The sequence below is a fragment of the Tasmannia lanceolata genome, unplaced genomic scaffold (assembly GCF_043159265.1).
Source record: "Tasmannia lanceolata isolate RefF3 unplaced genomic scaffold, GAP_Taslan_0.1 ptg000013l, whole genome shotgun sequence".
Classification (NCBI taxonomy): domain Eukaryota; kingdom Viridiplantae; phylum Streptophyta; class Magnoliopsida; order Canellales; family Winteraceae; genus Tasmannia; species Tasmannia lanceolata.
The window spans coordinates 42,103,694-42,128,685 of NW_027518690.1; the positions used below are offsets into that span (position 1 = coordinate 42,103,694).

The 24,992-nt window shown below is 38.8% G+C and overlaps 1 protein-coding gene across 1 annotated transcript; it reads left to right on the top strand.

Moving 5' to 3' along the window:
- Positions 1-5,488: 5,488 nt before the first annotated feature.
- On the top strand, positions 5,489-24,504 carry LOC143891265 (uncharacterized). Its single transcript, XM_077395884.1, has 6 exons — positions 5,489-8,326; positions 9,276-9,623; positions 12,800-12,961; positions 13,055-13,318; positions 20,333-23,518; positions 23,943-24,504. The coding sequence occupies exons 1-6, from the start codon at positions 5,539-5,541 to the stop codon at positions 24,302-24,304; spliced, it is 7,110 nt and encodes a 2,369-aa protein (XP_077251999.1). The 5' UTR covers positions 5,489-5,538; the 3' UTR covers positions 24,305-24,504.
- The last annotated feature ends 488 nt before the right edge of the window (positions 24,505-24,992 follow it).

Genomic DNA, 24,992 nt, shown 5'->3' on the forward strand with positions numbered 1-24,992 from the left:
AAATCGACTAGCTGCCAAGTTTGATTTTGTAACAGTGAGCTCATTTCATCATCAATGGCTTCTGCCCACAACAAAGAGTCCCTAGATCTCATCGCTTCCTTATAGGTTGATGGATCATTCTCTACATGGTAGGTCACAAAGTCCTTACCAAAGTTCTTGGGTACTCTTTTTGTCTTGTGGAAACTCTTAAAGGTTCTGATGTAGAAATCAGTGTAGGACAGGTGTCAGAAGTATTCTGTTCAAACTCTACATGCGATTCTGTAACCATCTCAGTATCGCCAGGTAGGTTCAAACCATGATCTCTGAGAAATTTATTCTCAAAGAATACTGCATCTCTAGATTCTATAACCAAATTGGTAGATAGATCCAAAAACCGATCAGCAGCACTATCTTCTGCACCACCTAGATAAACACAAGTGTTGGTTCTAGGTCCCACCTTAGGTCTCCTAGGGTCTTGTATCATCACATAAGCAATACAGCCCCAAGTCTTAAGAGTGTCATATCTACAAGGATGTTTATGCCATAACTCATAAGGAGTAGAGGGCAACTTAGAGTGTGGTACTCTATTCAAGATGTGATTTGCAGTTAAAGCTGCTTCTCCCCAATAGCTAGTAGGGATGCCAGCTGTCAATAACATAGAGTTTAACATTTCAGTTAACGTCCGGTTCTTACGTTCAGCTATGCCATTAGATTGAGGTGAGTAAGGAGCAGTAGTTTCAAGTATTATGCCTTGAGAGGCACATAATTCCTTGAACTCTGTCAAAGTGTATTCTCCTCCTCTATCACTCCTAAATCGCTTAATTTTCAAGTTCAATTGATTTTCAACACGATTCTTGAAAATTTTAAATTTATCAAAAGCTTCATCTTTCGATTTTAGGAGATAAATATGACAATATCTAGAAAAATCGTCTATAAATGTGATTAAATACTTCCGACCACCTCGAGTAGTGAAACTTTTAAAGTCACATAGGTCAGAATGTATTAACTCAAGAAGTTGTGTGCTCCTAGAAACCGAACGAAAAGGTTTTCTAGTGATCTTGGTTTGAGCACACACTTCACACCTGTCAAATCTAATCGATGTATCTAAAGGTATATTATAAGTTTTAGCAAGTTTGACCATTTTTCTATAGTTCACATGTCCCAATCTAGTGTGTAACAACTTAGGATCAATCAAAGTGGAGCTAACCTGACTAACAGTTTCATTTGCTAAACTCAGTCTATACATACCATCGATTAAGAAAGCACAGCCAAAATAATAAGAGTTAACAGTTAAAGTTACTCTACCACCCAAAAAAGATGAACACATGCCAGCATTGTCTAAAAGACTAATAGAAATTAAATTCTTTTGAATAGCAGGAACTACTTTAACATTTTTTAAAGTTAGTATTTTACCTGAAGAAAGAACCAGCTTCGCAGTTCCAGTGTGAGTCACCTCTGCCTCAGCTCCACTAGCCACTGTAACGGTCTCTTTCACGCCAACAGCATCCGTAAGTAGTTTCTTCGAGTTGCAAACATGGCAGGTGGCTCCTGTATCTAACCACCAGTCTGAAGAAGTACTGGCCTTACCATTGCCTAACATGGCAATAAAACTGTTAGGCGCAGCACTGCCCACCATCATATGAGCTTCCTTTTGTGGTGTGTCAGATTAAGCCTTCTTAGGTTGTTTACACTCTGCACCAAAGTGACCCCATTTCCCACAGTTGTGGCACTTGCCCTTCTTTTTCTGAAAGATAATCTTTTTGGCCTCCAACTTGGGATGGTCACTTTTAGGTGACTTGGATTTCCGAGAAAATTTCTTGGGATATGTTACCACGTTAGCAGCAGACTGTTGCTGTCTAACCATCTCCAAGTTATTCCTAACTCGATTCTCATCTTCGATTCAAATGAATCGTTTGAGATCATCCAGTCTCACTTGCACCTTTTTCCGATACATCTCGGTTTTGAAAGAATGCCATGCAGATGGTAATTTATATATAATTGCACCCACAAGAAACGAGTCACAGACAGCTATTTTTTCATTATTCAACTTAGATCTCAAATTCTCTAGATCAGTAACTTGAGGAGTGATTTCCTTGTCTTCTTGAAACTTGAAATCCATGAATTTGCCCACAAGATGGGTCTTGGACAATTCCTCCTCCTTCTTGCATTGAGCATCTAAGTTGTCCCATATTGCTTTAACAGTGTTAAATTTACTATAGGTTTCTGCAAGACGATCTGAAAGACAATTCAACAAGTAGTCTTTGCAGAAATCCTCATCTCTAAGCCATTGAGATTCATCAACGTCTTCATCCGTCTTAGCAAAGGTACTCAAAACAGTGTAAAAACAGTTCATGTATTTTAGACTGAATTGAGTCTTTCGCTTCCATGAGGTAAACTCAGATCCACCAAAGGAGTGAAGTTTGACCATCTCAAAAGGCATAGAGCTCTTTTCCATTTGATATTATTTATATGAAATAAAAAGTGAAAAGATTGCACCTGATTGGCAAATTGCGAGAACCCAATCCAAGAACGACGGCAAGAACCGAACTGTGTGAACCGTTCGCAAGAACCGAATCCAAGGGACTCTAAGATCCGAATCTAAAAAACGAAGTCCAATAACCGAATGGAAAGTTGTCCTCCAAGAGAGTTACAACTCCGGGATTTCTACAAACAGAACTTGCATATGGGTTTTGTACCCAAACAAATTGAATTCGGCAATGGGTTTCGTCCACCAAGAGAGATGAAACCCAAACCCAAACGAAGTTGCTGGTGTGATAACCCACGACCAAAAATCACCAAAAAACAAGATTCAGAGAGAGGTCTACAAGAATCCGAAGCCAAGAAACGATTTTCCCGCAAAAGGACGGCAAGATTTCGGCCTCCACCAACTAGGTTGTGGAAATTGCAGACATCCAAAACCAAAACAGATTTATTCTGATGCGAGTTTTACCGCTCCGGCAATTTCGGTTTTAGACGGCAATTACAGAGTGAAACCCACTTCAATCGATCCAGTAAATTTCGGCCAAAAAAGGAGTTGTTGAAAACTCGGTTTTGCAGGTGCGGGTCGCTCAAAACCCTTTCAGATCGTCTTTTTGATGCAGCCACTCAAGAACGTTTCCACCTCAGATTGAAGGAACATGGGTTTAGAAACAAAGGATCGCCTTGTCTTTCACCCAAACGATTTCTGTGCTGGATGAAAATCGATCCCAAAAAAGATAAAATAACAATAAGCCAAAGAGAGATCGAGGAGACGTCCTCTTATTTTGACTTATTCCAACGAGTGGAGAGAGGATGAATCGGTCCTTTTTTTCTCTGGTTGATTCCAAACGGAATAGAGAGGGATGATCCAAATCCACGCCCAAATTAATGCAATGGAGAAGAATCCCACGCCCAAAAAACGTATTCTGTTGAGGATAACAGAGGGACGAAAGAGAGGGTTCCTCGATGTATCCAACACGAGCAGAGAGGAACAAACTCTGTGAGAGACGTATCTGTTGTGTATACGTGTTTGGGAATACGAGAGAGAAAGAGTCAATCGACCTCTTCTTTGTCTGGAATGATGGGTAATCGAAGTCAATTAGGGTTTTTTAATGCTTTAAGATTGCTAGGGTTATTAGGGTTTAAGCCAGGATGCTTAAAGCATTACACCCAAGGTATCTAATTTGGAATACCAAGTTTGTTGCCTCCAGCCTCTATATATAGAGATACACTAGGGTTATAAGAGGTTAATGGGCTCCAGCCCAAATGGGCCCACTACACCTGGTCCATTACCCATTGGGCTTATATTAGAACATACATGGGTTATATTATGTATACCCAACAGGTAGGCCATAAGGATAACGTAGGAGAAGCTTCTGAATGTGGCTCACACGTAGACCACCAAGAGTGTGAGGCACGCTAATAACTCTGAAATATGTTACACGCTCCCCGTAGGCATCTATAAATAGGCGAATCTTCAATGGGTTTGAGGCCCTCTGAAATGTGTTACATGCTTCTCGTCTTAACATTTATTGGCCCTCTGAAAGGTGTTACACGGTCCTTGTGGGTTTACATTTATCGTGGCACTTATCACACACAAAAAGCAAAAAGCAAAAGGTGTTACACGGTTCCTTGTGGGTTTAACATTAACATGTGTATAACATACACTTTAATCTCATTCCAGCAAAAAAAAAAGAAAAAAGAAAAAAGAGATTACATGATGTCCAATGACCCTCAGGAAAGAGTTTGGGAAAAAAATATAATTACATAAAACCCATGAGAAATTTAAAATTTTACATTTACATCCCTTCAAAAATTCTATCAAAATCCCCAAAAATTGTTTCTAACCACTCGAATTTCTTTCTAGATTTTTCAGAATGCTTTTTGAATTTCCTAAGATTTATTGGAATTTTCTAGATTTTCAGATTATAATTGAAAAACTGAAAATTTTTATATTTACATCCTTTCAAAAATTCCATCGAATTCCCCCAATAAGCTTTTGTACACATGATTGGATTCTTACATTTGGAAATCCAATTAGCAAGTTTAGCAGCTTGTGACTGATGAGGAATTATCAGAATTATCAAGTAAGTAGGTCCCACCGACAGAGCTCACGTCATTCTCTTCATTGTTACATTACATTATAGAAATCTACAGATCGAGACATAGCCTAGGCCAAAAAATTAAACGGCTAGGATCATACAACAGGGCTTGTGCCTGAAAAATCATTTCCATAGGTTGATCCTAACCCTCTCATCTATAGAGGGATTGATCGGATGGTTAGAATCATCCTATAGAGACGATCTATGGGATATAGCCTATTTACATTGTGGCCCAACAAATGAATGGTTTGGATTAGTCCTATGAAGTGGGTTTCACTGTACTTTTTGACAAATATGGGACGTCGAGGGGCACTCTGAGTATAAATAATAGAAAATTTCTATTATTTGTCTTCACAAAATAATAGAAAGGGATTTGCTAGGGTCCATTGCATGAAGGCATTTTGTGGCTGGTTGTTGCATGTGAGAGCAGCCACGTAGGCTCACTGGCTCACTTTTCACTAGATTTTGTCTTATTAAATTCATATGAGGTGGAAAATTTTCTATTATAACTAGTCTTTTTAGCATTTGTCTTCATTAAAAAAAAGGAGAAATAGAAAATTGCTATAGTTGGCTATTTTGGTCATTTAAATTATTTTTCACATGGGAAAAATTATAGAAAAGAGGAGAAAAAGATTGAAAGGAGAGCCAAAAAAAAAAGGAGGTTAGTAATAAAACTCCACCTCGTTGGTCATTTAAATTATTTTCCAAAGTTTATGTGGTGAATGATCAAGAAGAAGAAAAGATGTGATAAGAATAGATGTGATACACGATTAGAAAAATACGAGTGGGGCCACATTAATTGTCTGCTACAAGAATAGATGTGATACACAATTATTCCCCTCAACGCACCGCATAGAAGGACACACGACTTTTTCACTATAAATCTACATCCAACATTAGCCAAAAAACTCAAACACCACCAACAACCATGGCCTTGAAGAAATCTCTCTCCCTCTTCTCTTTACTTTTCTGCTTTCTGATGCTTTCTTGCCGTTCAACAACGGCAAATTCAGTAGAAGCAGAGGCTCTCCTCGGCTGGAAAGCTAGCCTCCTTAACCAAGCTCCTCTTAATTCATGGTCGCTTCACAATGCCACCAATAAAAGCCCATGCAATTGGAGGGGAATAGCATGTAACCACGAAGGAAGTGTCACTCAAATAAACCTAACAAGTGTAGGTTTGCAAGGTAAGCTCTATAACTTCAAATTCTCTTCCTTTCCAAAACTCGCCAATCTTGATCTTAGCAACAACGCACTCTTTGGAACAATTCCTTCCGCAATAGGAAACTTGACCTACCTTGTCACGTTGTACCTCCACCGTAATAAGCTCTCTGGCCCCATCCCTGAACAAATAGGATATTTGAAAAATATGGTTCAATTGGCCATCTCCTATAACATTCTAGTAGGCTCCATTCCTTCAACAATAGGAAACTTGACCAACCTTACCCATTTGTACTTAGGTAACAATAGCCTCTCTGGTCCCATCCCTAAAGAAATAAGATATTTGAAAAATATGGCTCATATGGAAATGTCCAATAATATTCTAACAGGTTCCATTCCTTCCGCAATAGGAAACTTGACCAACCTTGTCACGTTGTACCTCTACAGGAATAATCTCTCTGGTCCCATCCCTGAAGAAATAGGAAATTTGAAAAATATGGCTGATATGAAAATGTCCCATAACATTCTAACGGGCTCCATTCCTTCCGCAATAGGAAACTTGACCTACCTTGTGAGGTTTTACCTCCACCATAATAAGCTCTCTGGCACCATCCCTAAAGAAATAGGATATTTGAAAAAAATGGCTGATCTAGAAATGTCCCATAACATTCTAACAGGTTCCATTCCTTCCGCAATAGGAAACTTGACCAACCTTGTCACGATGCACCTCGACAACAATAATCTCTCTGGCCCCATCCCAAAAGAAATAGGAAATTTGAAAACTATGGCTGAAATGGAAATGTCCCATAACATTCTAACAGGTTCCATTCCTTCAACAATAGTAAACTTGACCAACCTTGTCATGTTGTTCCTCAACCACAATAATCTCTCTGGCCCCATCCCTGAAGAAATAGGATATTTGAAAAATGTGACTCATCTCGAAATGGTCTATAACCTTCTTAATGGCACAATTCCGGCCTCTTTGGGTGAACTTAAAACGCTAGCCATTCTAAGTCTATCCAACAATCAACTTTCGGGTCCCATCCCAAAAATCTGGACAAACTGCACGTCCTTAACCAGATTTTTTCTCGAAGGAAACCAGCTCTCCGGAAATATGTCCGAAGACTTTAGAGTTTGTCCAAATCTAACATATATTAACTTGAGCCACAACCGTTTGTCTGGTGAACTCTCTCCAAGTTGGGGCAAGTGTAAAAGTTTGAGAAGTTTAAAGTTCTCAGGGAACTTGATAGCTGGTAAAATACCACCGGAGTTTGGACAGTTGATTCAACTAGCACTATTCGACCTTTCTTCAAACCTTTTGGTCGGAGAGATTCCAAAGGAATTGGGGAGCTTGACAGCTTTATATAACATGAGTTTAAATGGTAACCAACTTTCTGGTCGGATACCATCAGAAATGGGAAAACTGTCCAATTTGGAGATCCTGGACCTATCAGCAAACAAACTCACTGGATCGATACCAGAACAACTAGAAGATTGCTCGAAATTGCATTCTTTGAACTTAAGCAGAAATCATTTGAATGGAAGCATTCCATTTCAAATTGGCAATCTAGCAGAGCTGCAAATTATGCTAGATCTTAGTTTTAACATGCTTACAGGAGAAATATCGCCCCAACTACAAAAATTACACATGCTGGAAATCTTAAATCTCTCCCACAACAGGCTTTCTGGGTCAATTCCATCTTCTCTAGAAAATATGCTCAGCTTGACATCGATTGATTTATCATACAATAATTTGGTGGGTAGCCTTCCTAACAGCAAAGCCTTCCAACAAGGGACATTTCTCGGCAACAAAGGTTTATGCGGCAAAGCGCAAGGTTTGCAACCATGCAATTCCAAGCCAATAAACATTGGTGAAGCAAAAAAGAGACACAACGTTATCATATTGATCATTCTTCCTCTTTTGAGCGCACTATTCCTTCTACTTCTAGCTTTTGGCATTTCTTCATTTTTTTGCCTCAGAACAAGAAATGCAGAGGGACAAAGAAATGAAAGGAATAAAGACCTATTTTCGATATGGAATTGGGATGGGTGTATTTCTTATGAAGATATCATCGATGCAACAGAGGAGTTTGATGACAGATACTGCATTGGGGAAGGCGGATATGGGAGAGTTTACAAAGCATATCTGCCAACAGGGCAAACAGTAGCTGTAAAAAAACTTCACAAATTGGAAGATGACGAACAAATTGATCAGAGAAGTTTCAGAAATGAGGTACGTGCATTAACAGAAATTCGTCACCGCAATGTTGTCAAGCTTTACGGGTTTTGCTCCCATCGTCGATGTATGTTTCTCATTTATGAGTATATAGAAAGAGGAAATTTGGCTAATATACTAAGCAGTGACGAAGGGGCGATGGAGTTGGATTGGGTGAAGAGGGTTAATATTATTAAAGCTGTGGCACATTCTTTATCATACATGCACCATGATTGCGACCCGCCAATAGTTCATCGAGATATCTCAAGCAAAAATGTTTTATTGGATTCAGAATTTGAGGCTCATGTATCTGATTTTGGTACTGCTAGAATTCTAATGCCGGATTCATCCAACTGGACAGAACTTGCAGGCACTCGTGGATATGTTGCTCCAGGTTAGTTCCTCCTATGTTGTGCCTACTTTATTGTTGCGGTATAATTGTTTAGAAAAATGTGTCTTATTTTATTGTTATGTCATTTGGCTCACCTACGGAAGGACAAAATGTTTTAGACCATTGATGTGATTGGCCCCACCCTAGATGCTAGGGATACAATATCCTAACTCTATGTTTGTTTTGGACTTTGAAAACTGTGTGGTAGTCAAAAATTGATTATTGGACTCAAAATTAAACGTACATTCAGTTTTTGGTCTCACAATCGGTCACGGAGTCCAAAATAAACAAGGCCAAATTCTTGCTCAACCAAAACAAAAAACTACCTTAAAATTGGAGGAAATTTTTCAAGTCACTCTGAGCAAGTGACTGGTGACTACTAATTATCCAAAATTTTGGGTATTCCTTACAAGGAGACTTTACACAACATGATTTTTGTAAATTTTCCAACTTCAAAATGGTAGATTAGGATATGGATTAGTTTAATTTCTAGTGTTTAGATTTAGAATTTTTTGACAAAGTATTAGCCTATATTTTTTTTATTGTACCTCCGTTGTGCCTAATGGGTCACATTTCATCTGCCATCTCTGAGCATATTTTGGCCAGATGATAAGTTGCTAGCCAGCACTGACCTGATCCAACGGTTAGGCGAGAATCAAAGTAAAACTCATGTACAAACATCTCTCGTCAGGGTCTGCCGATGTACGGTTTCAATGTGCCTTAGAAAATGTTAAGGGGCGTGAAACAAATTTTACCTCCATTTCCCTACTTAAAAATGGGCATAAAATTCGTTTTTACGCTCATTTTACATTGAAGTCTCTTTTTGATGAAATACTTGTTTCTTGTTATACAATTAAGAGAATTTTCTCCCTTTTTTGAATGGTAAGAGCATTGTTTAACCTAGAAATTTTATGTCATTTGACTTCTTTTTCTTTTTTTTTTTGTCTGGCAGAGCTTGCTTACACAATGAGAGTGACGGAGAAATGCGATGTATATAGCTTTGGGATTTTAGCACTTGAAGTCATAATGGGAAGGCACCCTGGAGATATCATCTCCTCCTTGTTAACATCATCATCTGAAGTTGGCCAAAATCTACGGCTAAAGGATGTGTTAGACCCACGGCTCCCAAATCCTGAAGACCAAGTTGAAAATGAAGTTTTTCTGGCAGTGTCACTGGCACTCGCGTGCGTAAATGCAAATCCACAAACTCGGCCACCCATGCAACACATCTCTGGAAAGTTCTCTGCTCGAACTCCATCTTTTCCAAAGCCATTCCACACAAATACACAATCGAAATGTCTCAACTGATGGAATTTCAAGTGTAAATGGGTTGGGTCTCTTCACCTACTCAGTTATATTGTATAGGTCAGTATTTCATATAGTTGATCAAAATAAGGGGCGGACTAGGCTGATTGTCACCGTCGAGATCAAGTCTTGGGTCCCACATGGTTTTGTACCTTCTGGTCCTATTGCTTATTTGAATGATGTGTAAAATAACATGCTACATAGGATGATTCTAAATTAAAAACCTTTACAGATCGGAGGGTTAAGATCATTTTATAGAATTGATTTTTGAGGTAGAACCTATATATGTGAAGGCCCAACAAATGAACGGCTTGGATCATCAAACAATACGAGCTCCGATGTATTTCTTTTTTTCTTTTTTTTTAATTACACTTACATGCGATCACATATAAAATCTATACAATCTAGAGAAATTTACATTTATGGTATATTTGAAATTTACATTTATAGGATATTTAATTAAAGAATTTACATTTATAAGGTTTTATATGTGCCCTCATGTAGGTGGAAATATATGTGCCCTCATATAAAATATTTCCGCCTACATGGGGACACATGTTCTTCTCCCTATAAAATATTTCCTCCTACTTGGGACAGCCAACTTCAGTGTATCTATGATTGGAGAGAGGCTAATCTTCTTCACGTGAGAAGGATTCAATGGCCTGATTGCAACGTTAAGATAAGTAGAATTAACAGATTTATTAGAAAAAATTTAAACTCTTAAACTTTTTTTTTAAATAAATATAAATTTATTGGGTTACCCGTGGGTTTACCCAACCCGCGCAGGTTGGGTCCGGGTACATGGAAATCCTACCTGTAGAATCGCAGGTATTTTTTACCCGTACCCGCGGGTCGTACCCGTACCTACGCGGGTTACCCGTTTGCCAGGTCTAGAGAGAGGAAGAGGAGAACAGAGAGAGAGAGAGAGAGGGTGGGGGATAATGGTTAAATGGGTGGAGGGAGTAAAGGTGGTTTTAGAGGAGGGCGGTTATGGTTTTAACCGTGGTTAGGTTTTGAATGACAGGTGGGGCTTGTCTAATTTGGTGGGTGTATTACAGCTAGCTTTGTAAGACTATTAAACTAACTAGCCGTTAATAATTTACATGAAAACATTAAAAATACGTGCTTTTATGACTAAATAACCTTCCATCTCTGACATGGGCTCAAGCTTGAGACTTTAATTATCTGTTTCTTATCAAGTTCAATAATTTTTTTATTTACATTGAAAGAAAACTAGTATTTATGGGTAAAAAGTAATGGAGCCCACAGGTATAATTGGGATCATAGTTTTAAACTTCGACTGAAATCCAAATTCCGAATTTTGCCACCGAATTTCGGATTTCGGTCAACACCGACACCGAAACGGCCGAATCTCACCAAATTTCAGAAATTTCGGCAATTTCAGTGAAATTTGGAAAAAAATATTAATTTTTTATTCCTTTACTGAATTTCAGCTGAAATTACCGAAATTTCGGCTCAAAAAAAACATTTCATGCGCCTTTACCGAATTTCGGGGATTTCGACAAAAATTTCGGTTTTGGTTACCCCTGAAATTTTGGCTTAAACCGAAATTTAAAACCTTCGTTGGGATAAGATGAATGGTCCAATAACCAAAATCCAACTGAGCCCATCTATAGTAACGAGTCGCATGCTACTATTGGCTCCAAATAAAGTGCATAATGACCAATAAATAATGGCTCCACATATGTACTAAACAATAATCTACTAGTAGTAATTAGAATGGCATAACAAAATCAACCCTAATATACTGGTTTCATGTGACTTGTGAACTACGAACCTGAACAGGGTCTTAGCAAACTGGTCAACAAGGTAACATGGTTCTTTTTTTTTGGTTACTATCCCATTTGTTTCTGAGACAAACCTCACATTTTTTATTTCATACAAGAACAGAAAATTTAAGGACCAAAAGCACTCTTTTGGTGAAATAACTCAACTCAACTCAACAAAGCCTTTGTCCCAAACTAGTTGGGGTCGGCTAAAAAATTCATGAAGAAGGTAAAAGGAATCTACCCGGCTCTAATCCTAGTTCTAGTTGGTTTTGGTGATATACTTATGTTAATTCCTAGTTTTGGCCCTAAGACTACATGCAAGAACCCTAATAAACAACAAAATAGATGAGAAAAAATAGCAATAAAAAACCAAAAACAAGGATTCACACTCCAAAAAACAGGGGTGCTACCTGTCTAAACCAGCTAACCAATCAAATGAGACTCCGCAAAATTATGAATAAATATTTCCTGAAAACAATAAAAATGTACTAAATGAGAAAGTACTACACCTCAAAACTAGAGCTCTCCCTCAAGATATCAACTAAGAATCTGAGGCTTCGGATGGGTTCAGACCATTCTTTGAAAATTGGTTCCCCAAGATGCCCCTCTCTTGCCGCAGACCACGCTGGTGGAAACCATTTCCCCTTGGCTTGTTACTGTAGTCCCTGTCGCCACCGTCTTGTCCGCTTCCCCACCCAAAAGTTCGGGCACCTAAGCGGCCCCTAGGAGCCTCTATCTGATAACCACTCCTGCCTCGGCCCCTTCCTCTCGTCCAAGCATTTTGAGTGCGACAGATTTATTGAATAAGAGATGGGCAATGTATCTGAAATAGTACATTTATGAAAAATAAAGAGCAGTTTTAGTAATTTCCCAGAGGCCAGAGGAATAAAAACAGACCATGTTAGAAAAACTAGTGCTACTCCAATCATGTTAAACCATGGAAATTGATTGCTAAGTATTTTACCATTTTGTCGACATTTCCAAAGCGCATCAGTAATGCCAAAAAACAAACCAAGTGCCCAGCTAGCTAGGAAATTGCTCATTTCAAGTGCCCAACAATGTATATTATAATACATTCCAAAAAGGACTTTTTAAGTGCCCAAACCCAGGAAGGTATATAATAAATTCTAGAAAGGGGTTGGTATTACCTTGAATTAATTATCTAACACATGTGGAGTGTCGCCTAAATTTCATAGGTCATGCACATACTTAAGAATGATTTTCATGTGGGGAAAAAAAAAAGAACAAATCTATTGCCCAAATAGGAAAAAAAGATCTTAGTTCTAACTTGCTTAGAGGTAAAATATCGCCCCAACTAGGAAAATTACACATGCTGGAAATCTTAAATGTTTCTTAAATGTTTCCCACAATAAGCTTACAGGCTCAATTCCATCTTCTTTAGAAGATATGAGCAGCTTGACATTTGTTAATTTATCATACAATAATTTGGTGGGTGACTTCCTAACGGCAAAGCGTTCCAGCAAGAGACTTTTGTTGGCAACAAAGGTTTATGCGGCAATGCGCAGGGTTTGGAACCGTGCAAGTCCTGTCACTGAATATTGAAAGTTCTTTCTCTTTTGAGCACACTATTCCTTCTACTTCTAGTTTTTGGGATTTCATTAAATTTTTGCCACAGAACGAGAAATGCAGAGGAAGAGAGAAATGAAACGAAGAGATTGGTGTATTTCATATGAAAAACACTGCATTGGGGAGGGAGGATATGGGGGAGTTTACAAAGCAGCTTTGCCAACAGGGCAAGTAGTGGCTGTAAAGAAACCTCACAAATTAGAAGATAGCGAGAATATTGACCAGAGAAGTTTCATAAATGAGGTAAGGGCATTAACAGAAATCCGTCACCGCAACATTGTCAAGCTTTGCGGGTTTTGTTCTCATCCTCGATGTATGTTTCTTGTTTATGAGAATATGGAAAGAGGAAATTTGGTTAATATCCTAAGCAGCGAGGAAGGGGCAATGGAGTTGCATTGGGTTAAGAGGGTGAATAATATTAAAGTTGTGGCCCATTCTTTGTCATACATGCACCATGATTGCGTCCAGCCGATACTTCATCGAGATATCTCTAGCAAAAATATTTTATTGTATTCAGAATTTGAGGCTCATGTCTCGATTTTGGTACTAAATCTAAAGGACGGTTTGGATCATCCTATGGTGAGGGCCATACCATACTTTTGATAAAGTGAGGAGTGAAATCATCAAAATACAGTGGTGCTGATAACATTTCCCTAAAAACAAAATTTCTACATTTTCTTGGAAAAAATCATTCTTGCTAGACCAGGGAAGTCTTTTTTTCCGATGGAATATTTTTTTCATGGCCCGTAAGAGGATTACTACTTTAAAAATCATTCTTGCTAGACCAGGGAAGTTTATATGGAAGTCTTCTATATAAACTTTTACCTAGATCCAAATGGCCCGTAAGAGGATTACTACTTTAAGAACCTATCTAAGGTGCTTTGAACGAATACAAACTGTTTGTATGCGTTCTCTTTCCTTTACACTAAAATAAAATACTTTGAATGACCATTTCAAAAAAAATACTTTGAATGAATTAAATTTTCCTCACTACATTGGTTCCTATAGTATTCCCTTAAATGGTTTTTATTGTAGATGCATATATATTGTTTGGAAGTATTCAAAGTGGCCCTAAGTCAACATGTGTGGCAGTTCTCAAGTGCAAAAGCCAACCTCGAAATGGCTTTCGGCGAAATTTCCTACCAAATCCCTAGAAATTTTATGTTTTATTAGTTTTTAGACAATTCGGAGAATTGCATTTGGCAAATTGGACCATTTGTCCAATTTTCCTACTTGATGTCACGCGAAAAACATGGGTTGCCATCCCTTACCCAAGACTCACAAAGTCTTAAAATTCATAGTATGTATAGAGGAATTTGATAGGCAATTTCACGGAAAGCCATTCCACGGCTCACTTTTGCGGGAGAGAACAGCCACCTCAGATGAATTAAATTAATAAGACAAAACCTGCTAATAAGTGAGCCTGTGTGAGTGTGATGTTCTCTCATGCAAAAGTGAGTCGCGAAATGGCTTTCTGTTAAGTTGCCTATTAAATCCCTATGTCTAGATGGTAAATACTTTATATATGCCGCTTACATTTTGAGGTCATATTCATCCATTTACATGCTTTGTTATTTGAGCGTTCTTTTTCTCTCTCTCACCCGGGCTAGTGTCAGGGGGTCAAATTGCTCCTCCACAAAGCAACCCGTGATAGCACTAAGTCTTCACAACTTAGTCAGCCAAACCCTCCCTCAAGTACACAATGAGGCTCTCTCAAGAAATGGGACAGCGCACACAAAGGAAAAATCAGCACACAAAATGCATACAAAAGCATACACAAGGGACACCAATATTTAACGTGGTTCTTCCGATCAATGCTTACCCCACGAGCAACTCCATTGCCATCATCTTTCTCAAACTCTTACTCTAGGCCAAAGCCATTACAAGGAAGCTTTTCTCTCACAATACGCTTGGGCGTTTTTGCCTCATATAACCAACTCAAGGCCATTGGCCAATTTACATAGTGCCTTAAAGGCTATTGGCCAATGTACAACACTTTCAACAATCTATGTGCATGCACTTACAAATCATGAGCCAACACTTGGCAAAACCAACCAAAACCGTCCAGCCATGTTGTCCATTCAAAATGCATTGGTTTGCCTCAAAAATCCGCATGTGCAACACCACTTTGCCCATTGCCTTGCTGCCATGTATGCATTCCAGTGCCAAAACCGCCCAATTGTGGCCTTCCTTGTTTTCAAACATTCGTAACCGCCCAACTGTTGCATTCCAGTCCAAGCATGCCAATAGTCCATTTTGAACCATTTGTAACCGCTGCCTCCATGTGGAAAGCTTGAGATTCTGTCCCTTCCATTGATCTACCTTGCCTCATTTAGGGGCCATAAATTCACTTGACTTGGAAAGAAAAGAAACTCTTGAAAAGTTGAATCATAACAGCTTGAAGAAAAACTATGGGAAGTATGAAAAAGGGTGTGGATACCAAATAAAAAATAAGGCAGCAAATATCAGCCCTCTCATTTGAGTTGAAGATCCTTTCCAAAGGGAATGACAGAGGCAGTAAGCTAGGACGGACTGCTTAGGAAAGATGGTGGATAGCTTAACAAAACTAAGAGGAGGAAAAAAAAAGAAAAAAGACAGCAATAAAACAAACTTGTCAAAGATGGTGATGGTGGCCGGGCGGACGGCTAATCCGGCCACCCGCCGGAAAGCGAAGCTTCTAGGTAGACCTGGCAAACGGGTAACCCGTGCGGGTATGGACCCTGCGGGTACAGGTAAAAAAATACCCGCGATTCTGCGGGTAGCCATTTCATGTACCCAGACCCCACCCAGGCGGGTACAGGTAAACCCGCGGGTAACCGGGCAAATTTTGGAGTTCTATTGGTATCACATTCTCCAAGCCTCTAAGGTTAGGCCAAAATTATGGAATACCCAGCAAATAGAAGTGTTTCTAGTGTGTGAAAAGTACTATCAATTAAATACATGAATTGTGTGACAATGAATGCTTAATCAACAAGTAGAATAACAAAATAAATGCAATAAACTTCGCATTGATGGATCAAGAACAGACATGTTAGCTTTTAAAAGCATATACCTAATACCTTCAGTCTATTCCAAGTACAACAGGCAACCTAAAAATTCCACTACAACAGGCAACCTGAAAATTCAAAATTGCTTGGCCAATCTAAAATAAGATGCATGTGGAAGAGCTCTTATGTGCAGTAGCTCCATTCAAAACTGATTTTTTCATTTTTGTGTTTTTGCTTTTTTGATGCTACGGGTACCCACGGGCACCGGCGGGTTTACCCGGCCTAGCCCAGTTTTGACGGGCCGCGTGGACCCGCGGGTCCACTTCAAACGGGTCACTAATCAGAGACCCACACCCGCAAATTTGCGGGCGGGCCGGGTGGACCCGCGGATGCGGGTCACTTTTTGCCAGGTCTACTTCTAGGGTTGTGGCCAAGGCCGTGTCCGGACGTGATTGACCGGCTCTGATACCATGAAGAAATTAAGGATTTCACTAATTCTTGGATGATTTACATTGAACACAAGGAGTGTTTTTATAGAACACTCAAATGATAAACATAGCAAGAGAATAAGATAATTATGGAAAGACATTATCCTAATCTAATTCACTTGCCTAATCTAACCCAACCAACCAATATAGCCTAACCAAATCAAATCTTCTAATCTCATAATATTTGATCTGATCTGATTTGATTTCATTCTCAGAATCAAATCAAATCAGATCAAATATTATGACATTAAATCAGATCCATAATATTATGAGATCAAATCAGATCCATAATTATTTGGCTCTTCAAGTTCCTCCAAGATTTTGTCCAAAAGGAAAAATAACAGTGAAAATTTCGGTTTCAAAATTTTGTTAGTCATACATAAGCTATGAAAACACTTCTATAATTACAGACTTACAAGGCAATTTTGGAGAAAGTTATTTCGCAGTTCACTTTTTAATCTCCTAGCTTATTTTGAGACTTAAGTTAACTGTTTAATTACAGACTTACAAGACATAAACCTTCTATAATTATAGACTTAAAAGGCCAAAACCCTCTTTTCCTTGCTAATTAATAAGGACTTAACTATGTAGAAAATTTCCTTCTTTTGTTGCAATATTCATGATGAATTGAAACCAAGATGACGTTTCTTCTCAATATTTTCTTCCTCCTTAAAATCGTGAGTGAGATAATCTCTATATTTCCAACTAGTCTTCCGAGAATTCCAACTCCATCATGTTTCTAAAAGCTAGGAGAAATCATATTAAATAGGATCTCCTTTCTAACATTGGACTTACCATCAACCCACACTAATTTTGCTTCCTTTATAAACTAGCAACTAGCCTCTTATAATAGGACACCTCCCTTTGAGAAACAATAAGAGACGTCCACTTGGGTCAAATCCACCAGCCTGGATCAAATTTTTGTTGGTATAGTAGAGCCCCCGAAAAAATGATCTTGAGGTCTTCACATTAAAACCCACGGTTCAAAGCAAGCTAAAACAAATCACAATCATAACCACAAAAGTACACACAATTTTTACGTGGTTCGGCAAAGCCTATGCGATCCAAGAGAAAATATTCCATGTGCAAAGCTTGGCCACTACGCCCATGTGCTGACCACTTGCCACACGCTTATTGGCTTATCGTTGCCCGCCAATCCAGTGCCCACCAGCCAGTGCCCACCAGCCAGTGCCCAACAATCCAGTGCCCACCGATCCAGCCAGTGCCCACCGATCCAGTGCCCAGCAATGCTTGCCCGTGCAAGCTACGCATAGCCCACGCCTATGCTCTATGCCATGCTAGAGCCTTGGTCCTATGGTCTTCTTCCCACCTTGTTTCCTATTGGCCTAACTCCCTAGGCCCATCTTGGCTATTGGCAAGGGTGCAAGGTGCCACCACAAGCCAATACCTATGCCATTGGTTTTAGGGGTCTAACAGTTAGTTACTTTACATTTGCTTTACCACGTTCAAATATTGATTCTGAAGTGCGAATTTATAGGTAATGGATTAAAATACTCTCGGATGTGAATGCATATTATAAATAGCCCCCTCAATTTCAATTAACTAAGACTAATAAAATAGCTTCTTTTCAAAATGGATCACCTTTTTTTTTTAATTTTCATAGAGAAGATCGAAGAAAAATGTAAACGACGACAAAAATCAAATGCATGCCAATAAACTTCATTAAAATTATAAAATTGCCTTATATCTTTTCAATGATTTTGGGGAATGCTAGATTCATAGGCGCCCTTGCAAAAAAGGGAGTATAGGACGCCCCTAGTCAATTTGCATTTAAGATGGCACAAAAAATTACAATCATGACTATCATAAATGAAAATTTAAGAATATTACACTGAAGGGTGCCTTAGAAAAAACCAGCTACAAGGGCGCACCCCCATTGGACCAACTCACCAAAGCGCATTTTATTATTCATTTAATAATACATTTTTGTGTGCCATTATATGCACTATGAAGTCCCCTAGAATTGATTCAACCTCTTTGTTGAGCAATTCACTTTAATTCTTTATTCATCCATCGCACTGGCGCGTCTGTTTGTGTTTGTTTTAATCAGAATTTAATCGGATTCCAGTTCATCACCGAGTTAATTTGCATTCTACGTTGCATCGATGATAAAGCCATCACTTTGGCATCATGTACATCAACAACAACACGAAGACAAGGAAAAACACACCACAACTTAATATATTAGGACCCGCTCCCACATAAGTCGTCTCTTCTTATCTCCTCCCTCCGGACACGCCAGAGCCAATAATTTCTATGTACATTGGCCCAATCACTATGAAGCCCATGTCATGAATTTTCAATTGCCGCCATTCGTGTACGGTCATGTAGGGTCAATATCCAACACGCTACTTGCCAATAAGGTTGGAAGTTGGCCACAAAGAAGACTGATATGTGATTTTTGTCATTGATTAAAAAAATGGAAATTGTAAAACCGAGTGGTACGGTTGGAAATTCCTTTAGTAAAAATATGTATTTTTCTTATGCAACTTATGTTGAAACGATTTCCTTGTTTTTTACAAATTTTTGCATAGACTAAAATTTTATGGCATTTTATTTCTTGTTCCGCACTAGCATGTATATGTTTTCCTATTAGCTGACTTAGATATGGAAAACCGGCTAGGTTGTTAGCTCATTATGTGGTTTAACAATTTTCAGATTCCGAGGCGGCAGAAGACCTGGTGAGGAATTCAGGCGCTTGGATCCAGCCTAGGAGATTTCCTGCTTTCTTTCAGTATTCCAGCTTTGAGAATTTTATTACTTGATTAAGGTGATTGTCGTTGAATAAGTATTATTGGATTCAGATTTAAATAGACCTATTATATATGTATTTCATTTGAACTTTAATTGAGGCCCATCGGCTGGGAGAAGATGTGGAAAAGTCGCGTACTCACAAAAGAGACTCATAGTCCTCCCCCAAACTTATTGGCTCTTTTTGGAACAAATTTCATACATAGATGCCGTTCGTACACTTTTGTTTTAATATGGGCCACCCGATCAGATGATAGGTAGTTGAGACGAGTAACAACCCAAGAGATGAGTGTGACTATCGAGAAAACAGTTTCATTTACTTAGTATCACACTTCATGATTAGAGGAATGCTAAATTGAAGGGTGTCCTTGCAAAACCCGGCAGCAAGTGCGCCCCCAATGGAACCACGTCACTGAAATGGAATAATTATTCCATCGTGTTTATAATAGCACTGAAAAATGTAAGCGTAAAACAATAAATAATCTACTTTGGTGGTGTGGATCCAATGTAATACTTGATTTTATATACAGATTCCCATCTGGTATAAAATTTTCTTTTAAGTCCTTTTAAGCAAATGACTAGTGACTAGTAATTATCCAAAATTTTGGGTATTTCTTACATGGAGACTTTAGTAATGGGAGGGCATTTTAGTAAATTTAACAACTTTTAAAGGCTTAGTCGTTTCTTCTTATCTCCACAGCTTAATACATTTAGGACCCACACCCACATTAGTCATTTCTTTTTTCCCTTTTTCTTTTAAAGGCTTAGTCGTTTCTTCTTATCTCCTCACTCCCACGACAAAGGCAATAATATGCCTTTCTTTTTCTTTTAAAGGCTTAGTCACTTTGTGGATTCTACTGATCACTAAACTCTTCACGGTAAAACACAGCGTGAGCTAATAAGATAAGTTTATGTGGTGAATGATCAAGAAGAAGAAAAGACTACGGTTCTTACACGCTTAGAAAAATACGAGTGGGGCCACATTAATTGTCTGCTACAAGAATAGATGTGCTACACAATTATTCCCCTCAACGCCGGCATAAAAGGACACGACTTTTTCACTATAAATCTACATCCAAGTATCCAACATGAGCGAAAAAACTCAAACACCACCAACAACCATGGCCTTGAAGAAATCTCTCTCCCTCTTCTCTTTACTTTTATGCTTTCTCATGCTTTCTTGCCGTTCAACAACGGCAAATTCAGTAGAAGCAGAGGCTCTCCTCGGCTGGAAAGCTAGCCTCCTTAACCAAGCTCCTCTCAATTCATGGTCGCTTCACAATGCCACCAATAAAAGCCCATGCAATTGGAGGGGAATAGCATGTAACCACGAAGGAAGTGTCACTCAAATAAAGCTAACAGGTGTAGGTTTGCAAGGTAAGCTCTATAACTTCAAATTCTCTTCCTTTCCAAAACTCGCCCATCTTGATCTTAGCAACAACGCACTCTCTGGAACAATTCCTTCCACATTTGGAAACTTGTCTAACCTTGTCACGATGTACCTCTACAACAATAATCTCTCTGGCACCATCCCAAAAGAAATAGGAAATTTGAAAAATATGGCTGATCTGGAAATGTCCAATAACATTCTAACAGGTTCCATTCCTTCCGCAATAGGAAACTTGACCAACCTTGTCACGTTGTACCTCTACAACAATAATCTCTCTGGCCCCATACCTGAAGAAATAGGATATTTGAAAAATATGGCTCATATAGAAATATCCGATAACATTCTAACAGGTTCCATTCCTTCCACAATAGGAAACTTGACCAACCTTGTCACGTTGTACCTCTACAACAATAATCTCTCTGGCCCCATCCCAAAAGAAATAGGAAATTTGAAAAATATGACTGATATGAGAATCTCCTATAACATTCTAACAGGTTCCATTCCTTCAACAATAGTAAACTTGACCAACCTTGTCACGTTGTACCTCAACAACAATAATCTCTCTGGCCCCATCCCTGAAGAAATAGGATATTTGAAAAATATGGTTGAGCTGGGAATGTCCAATAACATTCTAACAGGTTCCATTCCTTCCACAATAGGAAACTTGACCAACCTTGTCACGTTGTACCTTTACAACAATAAGCTCTCTGGCCCCATCCCTGTAGAAATAGGATATTTGAAAAATATGGCTAATCTGGAAATGTCCTCTAACATTCTAACAGGTTCCATTCCTTCCACAATAGGAAACTTGACCAACCTTGTCACGTTGTACCTCTACAACAATAATCTCTTTGGCCCCATCCCTGAAGAAATAGGATATTTGAAAAATATGGCTGATCTGGAAATGCCCGATAACATTCTAACAGGTTCCATTCCTTCCACAATAGGAAACTTGACCAACCTTGTCATGTTGCAGCTTCACAACAATAAGCTCTCTGGCCCCATCCCTAAAGAAATAGGAAATCTTAAAAATATGGTGCATTTGTCCATGTCCGTAAACCTTCTAACAGGTCCAATCCCCCCTTCTTTAGCTGATCTTAAAGAGCTAACTGATCTACGCCTATTTGAAAATAAGCTTTCGGGTTCACTTCCTCAAGAAATGCCAAGTCTGATAAATTTGGTCTCACTCCAACTGGGAGACAACAACCTTTCGGGATATTTGCCACAGCAAATTTGCCAAGGTGGATCGCTTAAAATATTTGGGATACAAAATAACCAATTTACAGGTCCCATCCCAAAAAGCTTGAGAAACTGCACTGGCTTAACCAGAGTTAGGCTCGATGGAAACTATCTCACCGGAAATATGTCTGAAGATTTTGGAGTTTATCCAAATCTTACATACATTGATTTGAGCTACAACCAATTTTATGGCGAACTCTCTCCAGGTTGGGTTGGGTGTGAAAATTTAACAAGTTTAAGGGTCTCTGAGAACTTCATTACTGGTAAAATACCACCAGAATTTGGACAGATGATTCAAATTGAACTACTTGACCTTTCTTTGAACCATTTGGTAGGAGAGATTCCAAAGGAAGTGGGGAGCTTGACAGCTTTATTTAAGTTGATTTTAAATGGTAACCAACTTTCGGGTCGGATGCCATCTGAAATCGGAAAATTGTCCAATTTAGAGATCCTTGACCTATCAGCAAACAATCTAAGTGGATCGATACCAGAACAACTAGAAGATTGCTCAAAATTGCATTCTTTGAAATTAAGCAAAAATCATTTGAATGGAAGCATTCCATTTCAAATAGGCAATCTAGCAGAGCTACAAAATATGCTAGATCTTAGTTGTAACTTGCTTACAGGAGAAATATCACCCCAACTAGGAAAATTACACATGTTGGAAATCTTAAATATTTCCTACAATATGCTAACTGGTTCAATTCCATCTTCTTTGGAAGATATGCTCAGCTTGACATTGATTGATTTATCATACAATAATTTGGTGGGTAGTCTTCCTAACAGCAAAGCCTTCCAACAAGGGACATTTGTGGGCAACATAGGACTATGCGGCAAAGCGCAAGGTTTGCAATCGTGCAATTCCCCACCGATAAATAGTGGTGAAACAAAAAAGAGACACAAAGTTATCACATTGATCATTCTTTCTCTTTTGAGCCCTGTATTCCTTCTACTTTTAGTTTTTGGAATTATTTTCATTTTTCGCCACAGAACAAGAAATGCAGAGGAAGAGAGAAATGCGGAGGGACGGAGAAATGAAATGAATAAAGATCTATTTTCGATATGGAATTGGGATGGGTGTATTTCTTATGAAGATATCATCAATGCGACAGAGGACTTTGATGACAAATATTGCATTGGGGAGGGCGGATATGGGAGAGTTTACAAAGCATCTTTGCCAACCGGGCAAGTAGTAGCTGTAAAAAAACTTCACAAATTGGAAGATGGCCAGCAAATTGATCAGAGAAGTTTCATAAATGAGGTACGGGCATTAACAGAAATTCGTCACCGCAACATTGTCAAGCTTTACGGGTTTTGTACCCATCGTCGATGTATGTTTCTGGTTTATGAGTATATTGAAAGTGGAAATGTGGCTAATATCCTAAGCAGTGAGAAAGGGGCATTGGAGTTGGATTGGTTGAAGAGGGTGAATATTATTAAAGCCGTGGCCCATTCTTTATCATACATGCACCATGATTGCGACCTCCCAATAGTTCATCGAGATATCTCTAGAAAAAATGTTTTATTGGATTCAGAATTTGAGGCTCATGTCTCTGATTTTGGTACTGCTAGACTTCTAATGCCTGATTCATCAAATTGGACAGAACTTGCAGGCACTTACGGATATGTTGCTCCAGGTTAGTTCCTCACATATTGTGTCTAATTTATTGTCTTAATATAATTGTTTAGAAAATTACATCTTATTTGGTTTTTATGTTATTGGCTCACACCCACCTAAGGTCAAAATATTTTTGAGACCGTTGATGTGATTGGCCCCACCTAAGAGATGCAATATCCTAAGGCCCTGTTTGTCTTGGATTTTGAAAACCAATTGTGAATCCAAAACCGATTATTGGACTCACAATTAAACGTATATTTGAGTTCAATTGCAGTTTTGGGCTTACAATCGGTTCTCAAAATCCATGACAAACAGGGCCTAATTCTTCCACAACCAAAACAAAAAACCACCTTAAAATTGGTGGAAAATTTACTTGACTAGTAAGTATCTAAAATTCTGAGTATTCTTACTAAGAGACTTTAGTCAAGGGGATTTTTTGGCAGAGCTTGCTTACACAATGAGAGTGACCGAGAAATGCGATGTATATAGCTTTGGGGTTTTAGCACTTGAAGTCATAATGGGAAGGCACCCAGGAGATATCATCTCCTCCTTGTCATCATCATCTGAAGTTGGCCAGAATCTACGGCTAAAGGATGTGTTGGACCCACGGCTCCCAAATCCCGAAGACCAAGTTGGAAATGAAGTTGTTCTCGCAGTATCAATGGCACTCTCGTGTATAAATGCAAATCCACAAACTCGGCCAACCATGCTACACATCTCTGGAAAGTTCTCTGCTCGAACGCCACCTTTTCCGAAGCCATTCCACACAATTGAATTGTCTCAACTGATGGAATTTCAAGTGTAAATGGGTTGAGTCTCTACACCTACAAAGTTATATTGTATATAAAGGTCAGTGTTTCATATAGGAGGAATGATAGAAGTAAGTGCCGGATTGGGCTTAGTCACCGTCGAGATCAAGTCTTGGGTCCCACATGGGGACATGTATGTTTAATTTAGACCATTGATCTTTGTAGACCATCATAAGGCAACCCACATGGTTTTGTACCTTCTGGTCCTATTGCTCATTGAAAGATGTGTAAAATAACATGCAACATAGGATGATTCTAATCCTCTATCTGTAGATCGGAGGGTTAAGATCATCTTATACAAATGATTTTTGAGGCATACCCTATCTAAGTGAAGTCCCAACAAATGAACGGCTTGGATCATCAAACCGTACGAGCTCCGATGTACTTTTTTTTTTTAATCCACCTACATACGGAAACAGATAAAACCTTTATAATCTAGAGAAATTTAATTGAGACCGACTAGAGACACTTTTCTCTATTTAATTAAAGAATTTACATTTATAAGGTTTTATATGTGTCCACATGCATGTGGTGGAATTATCTGTGCCCACATATGAAATATTTCCACCTACATGGGGACAAATGTTCTTCTACTCCCTATAAAATATTTCCACCTACTTGGGACAGCCCGCTCCAGTTTATCTATGATTGGAGAGTAGGGGTGGACACAGTTCAGGTCCAACC

Coding starts and splice junctions, on each gene's coding strand:
- LOC143891265 (XM_077395884.1), top strand. CDS start 5,539: ATGCTTTCTTGCCGTTCAACAACGGCAAATTCAGTAGAAGCAGAGGCT. Junction 13,319..20,332: donor GTTTTGTTCTCATCCTCGAT/GTATGTTTCTTG, acceptor TCTACATCCAAG/TATCCAACATGAGCGAAAAA. Junction 23,519..23,942: donor TTACGGATATGTTGCTCCAG/GTTAGTTCCTCA, acceptor ATTTTTTGGCAG/AGCTTGCTTACACAATGAGA.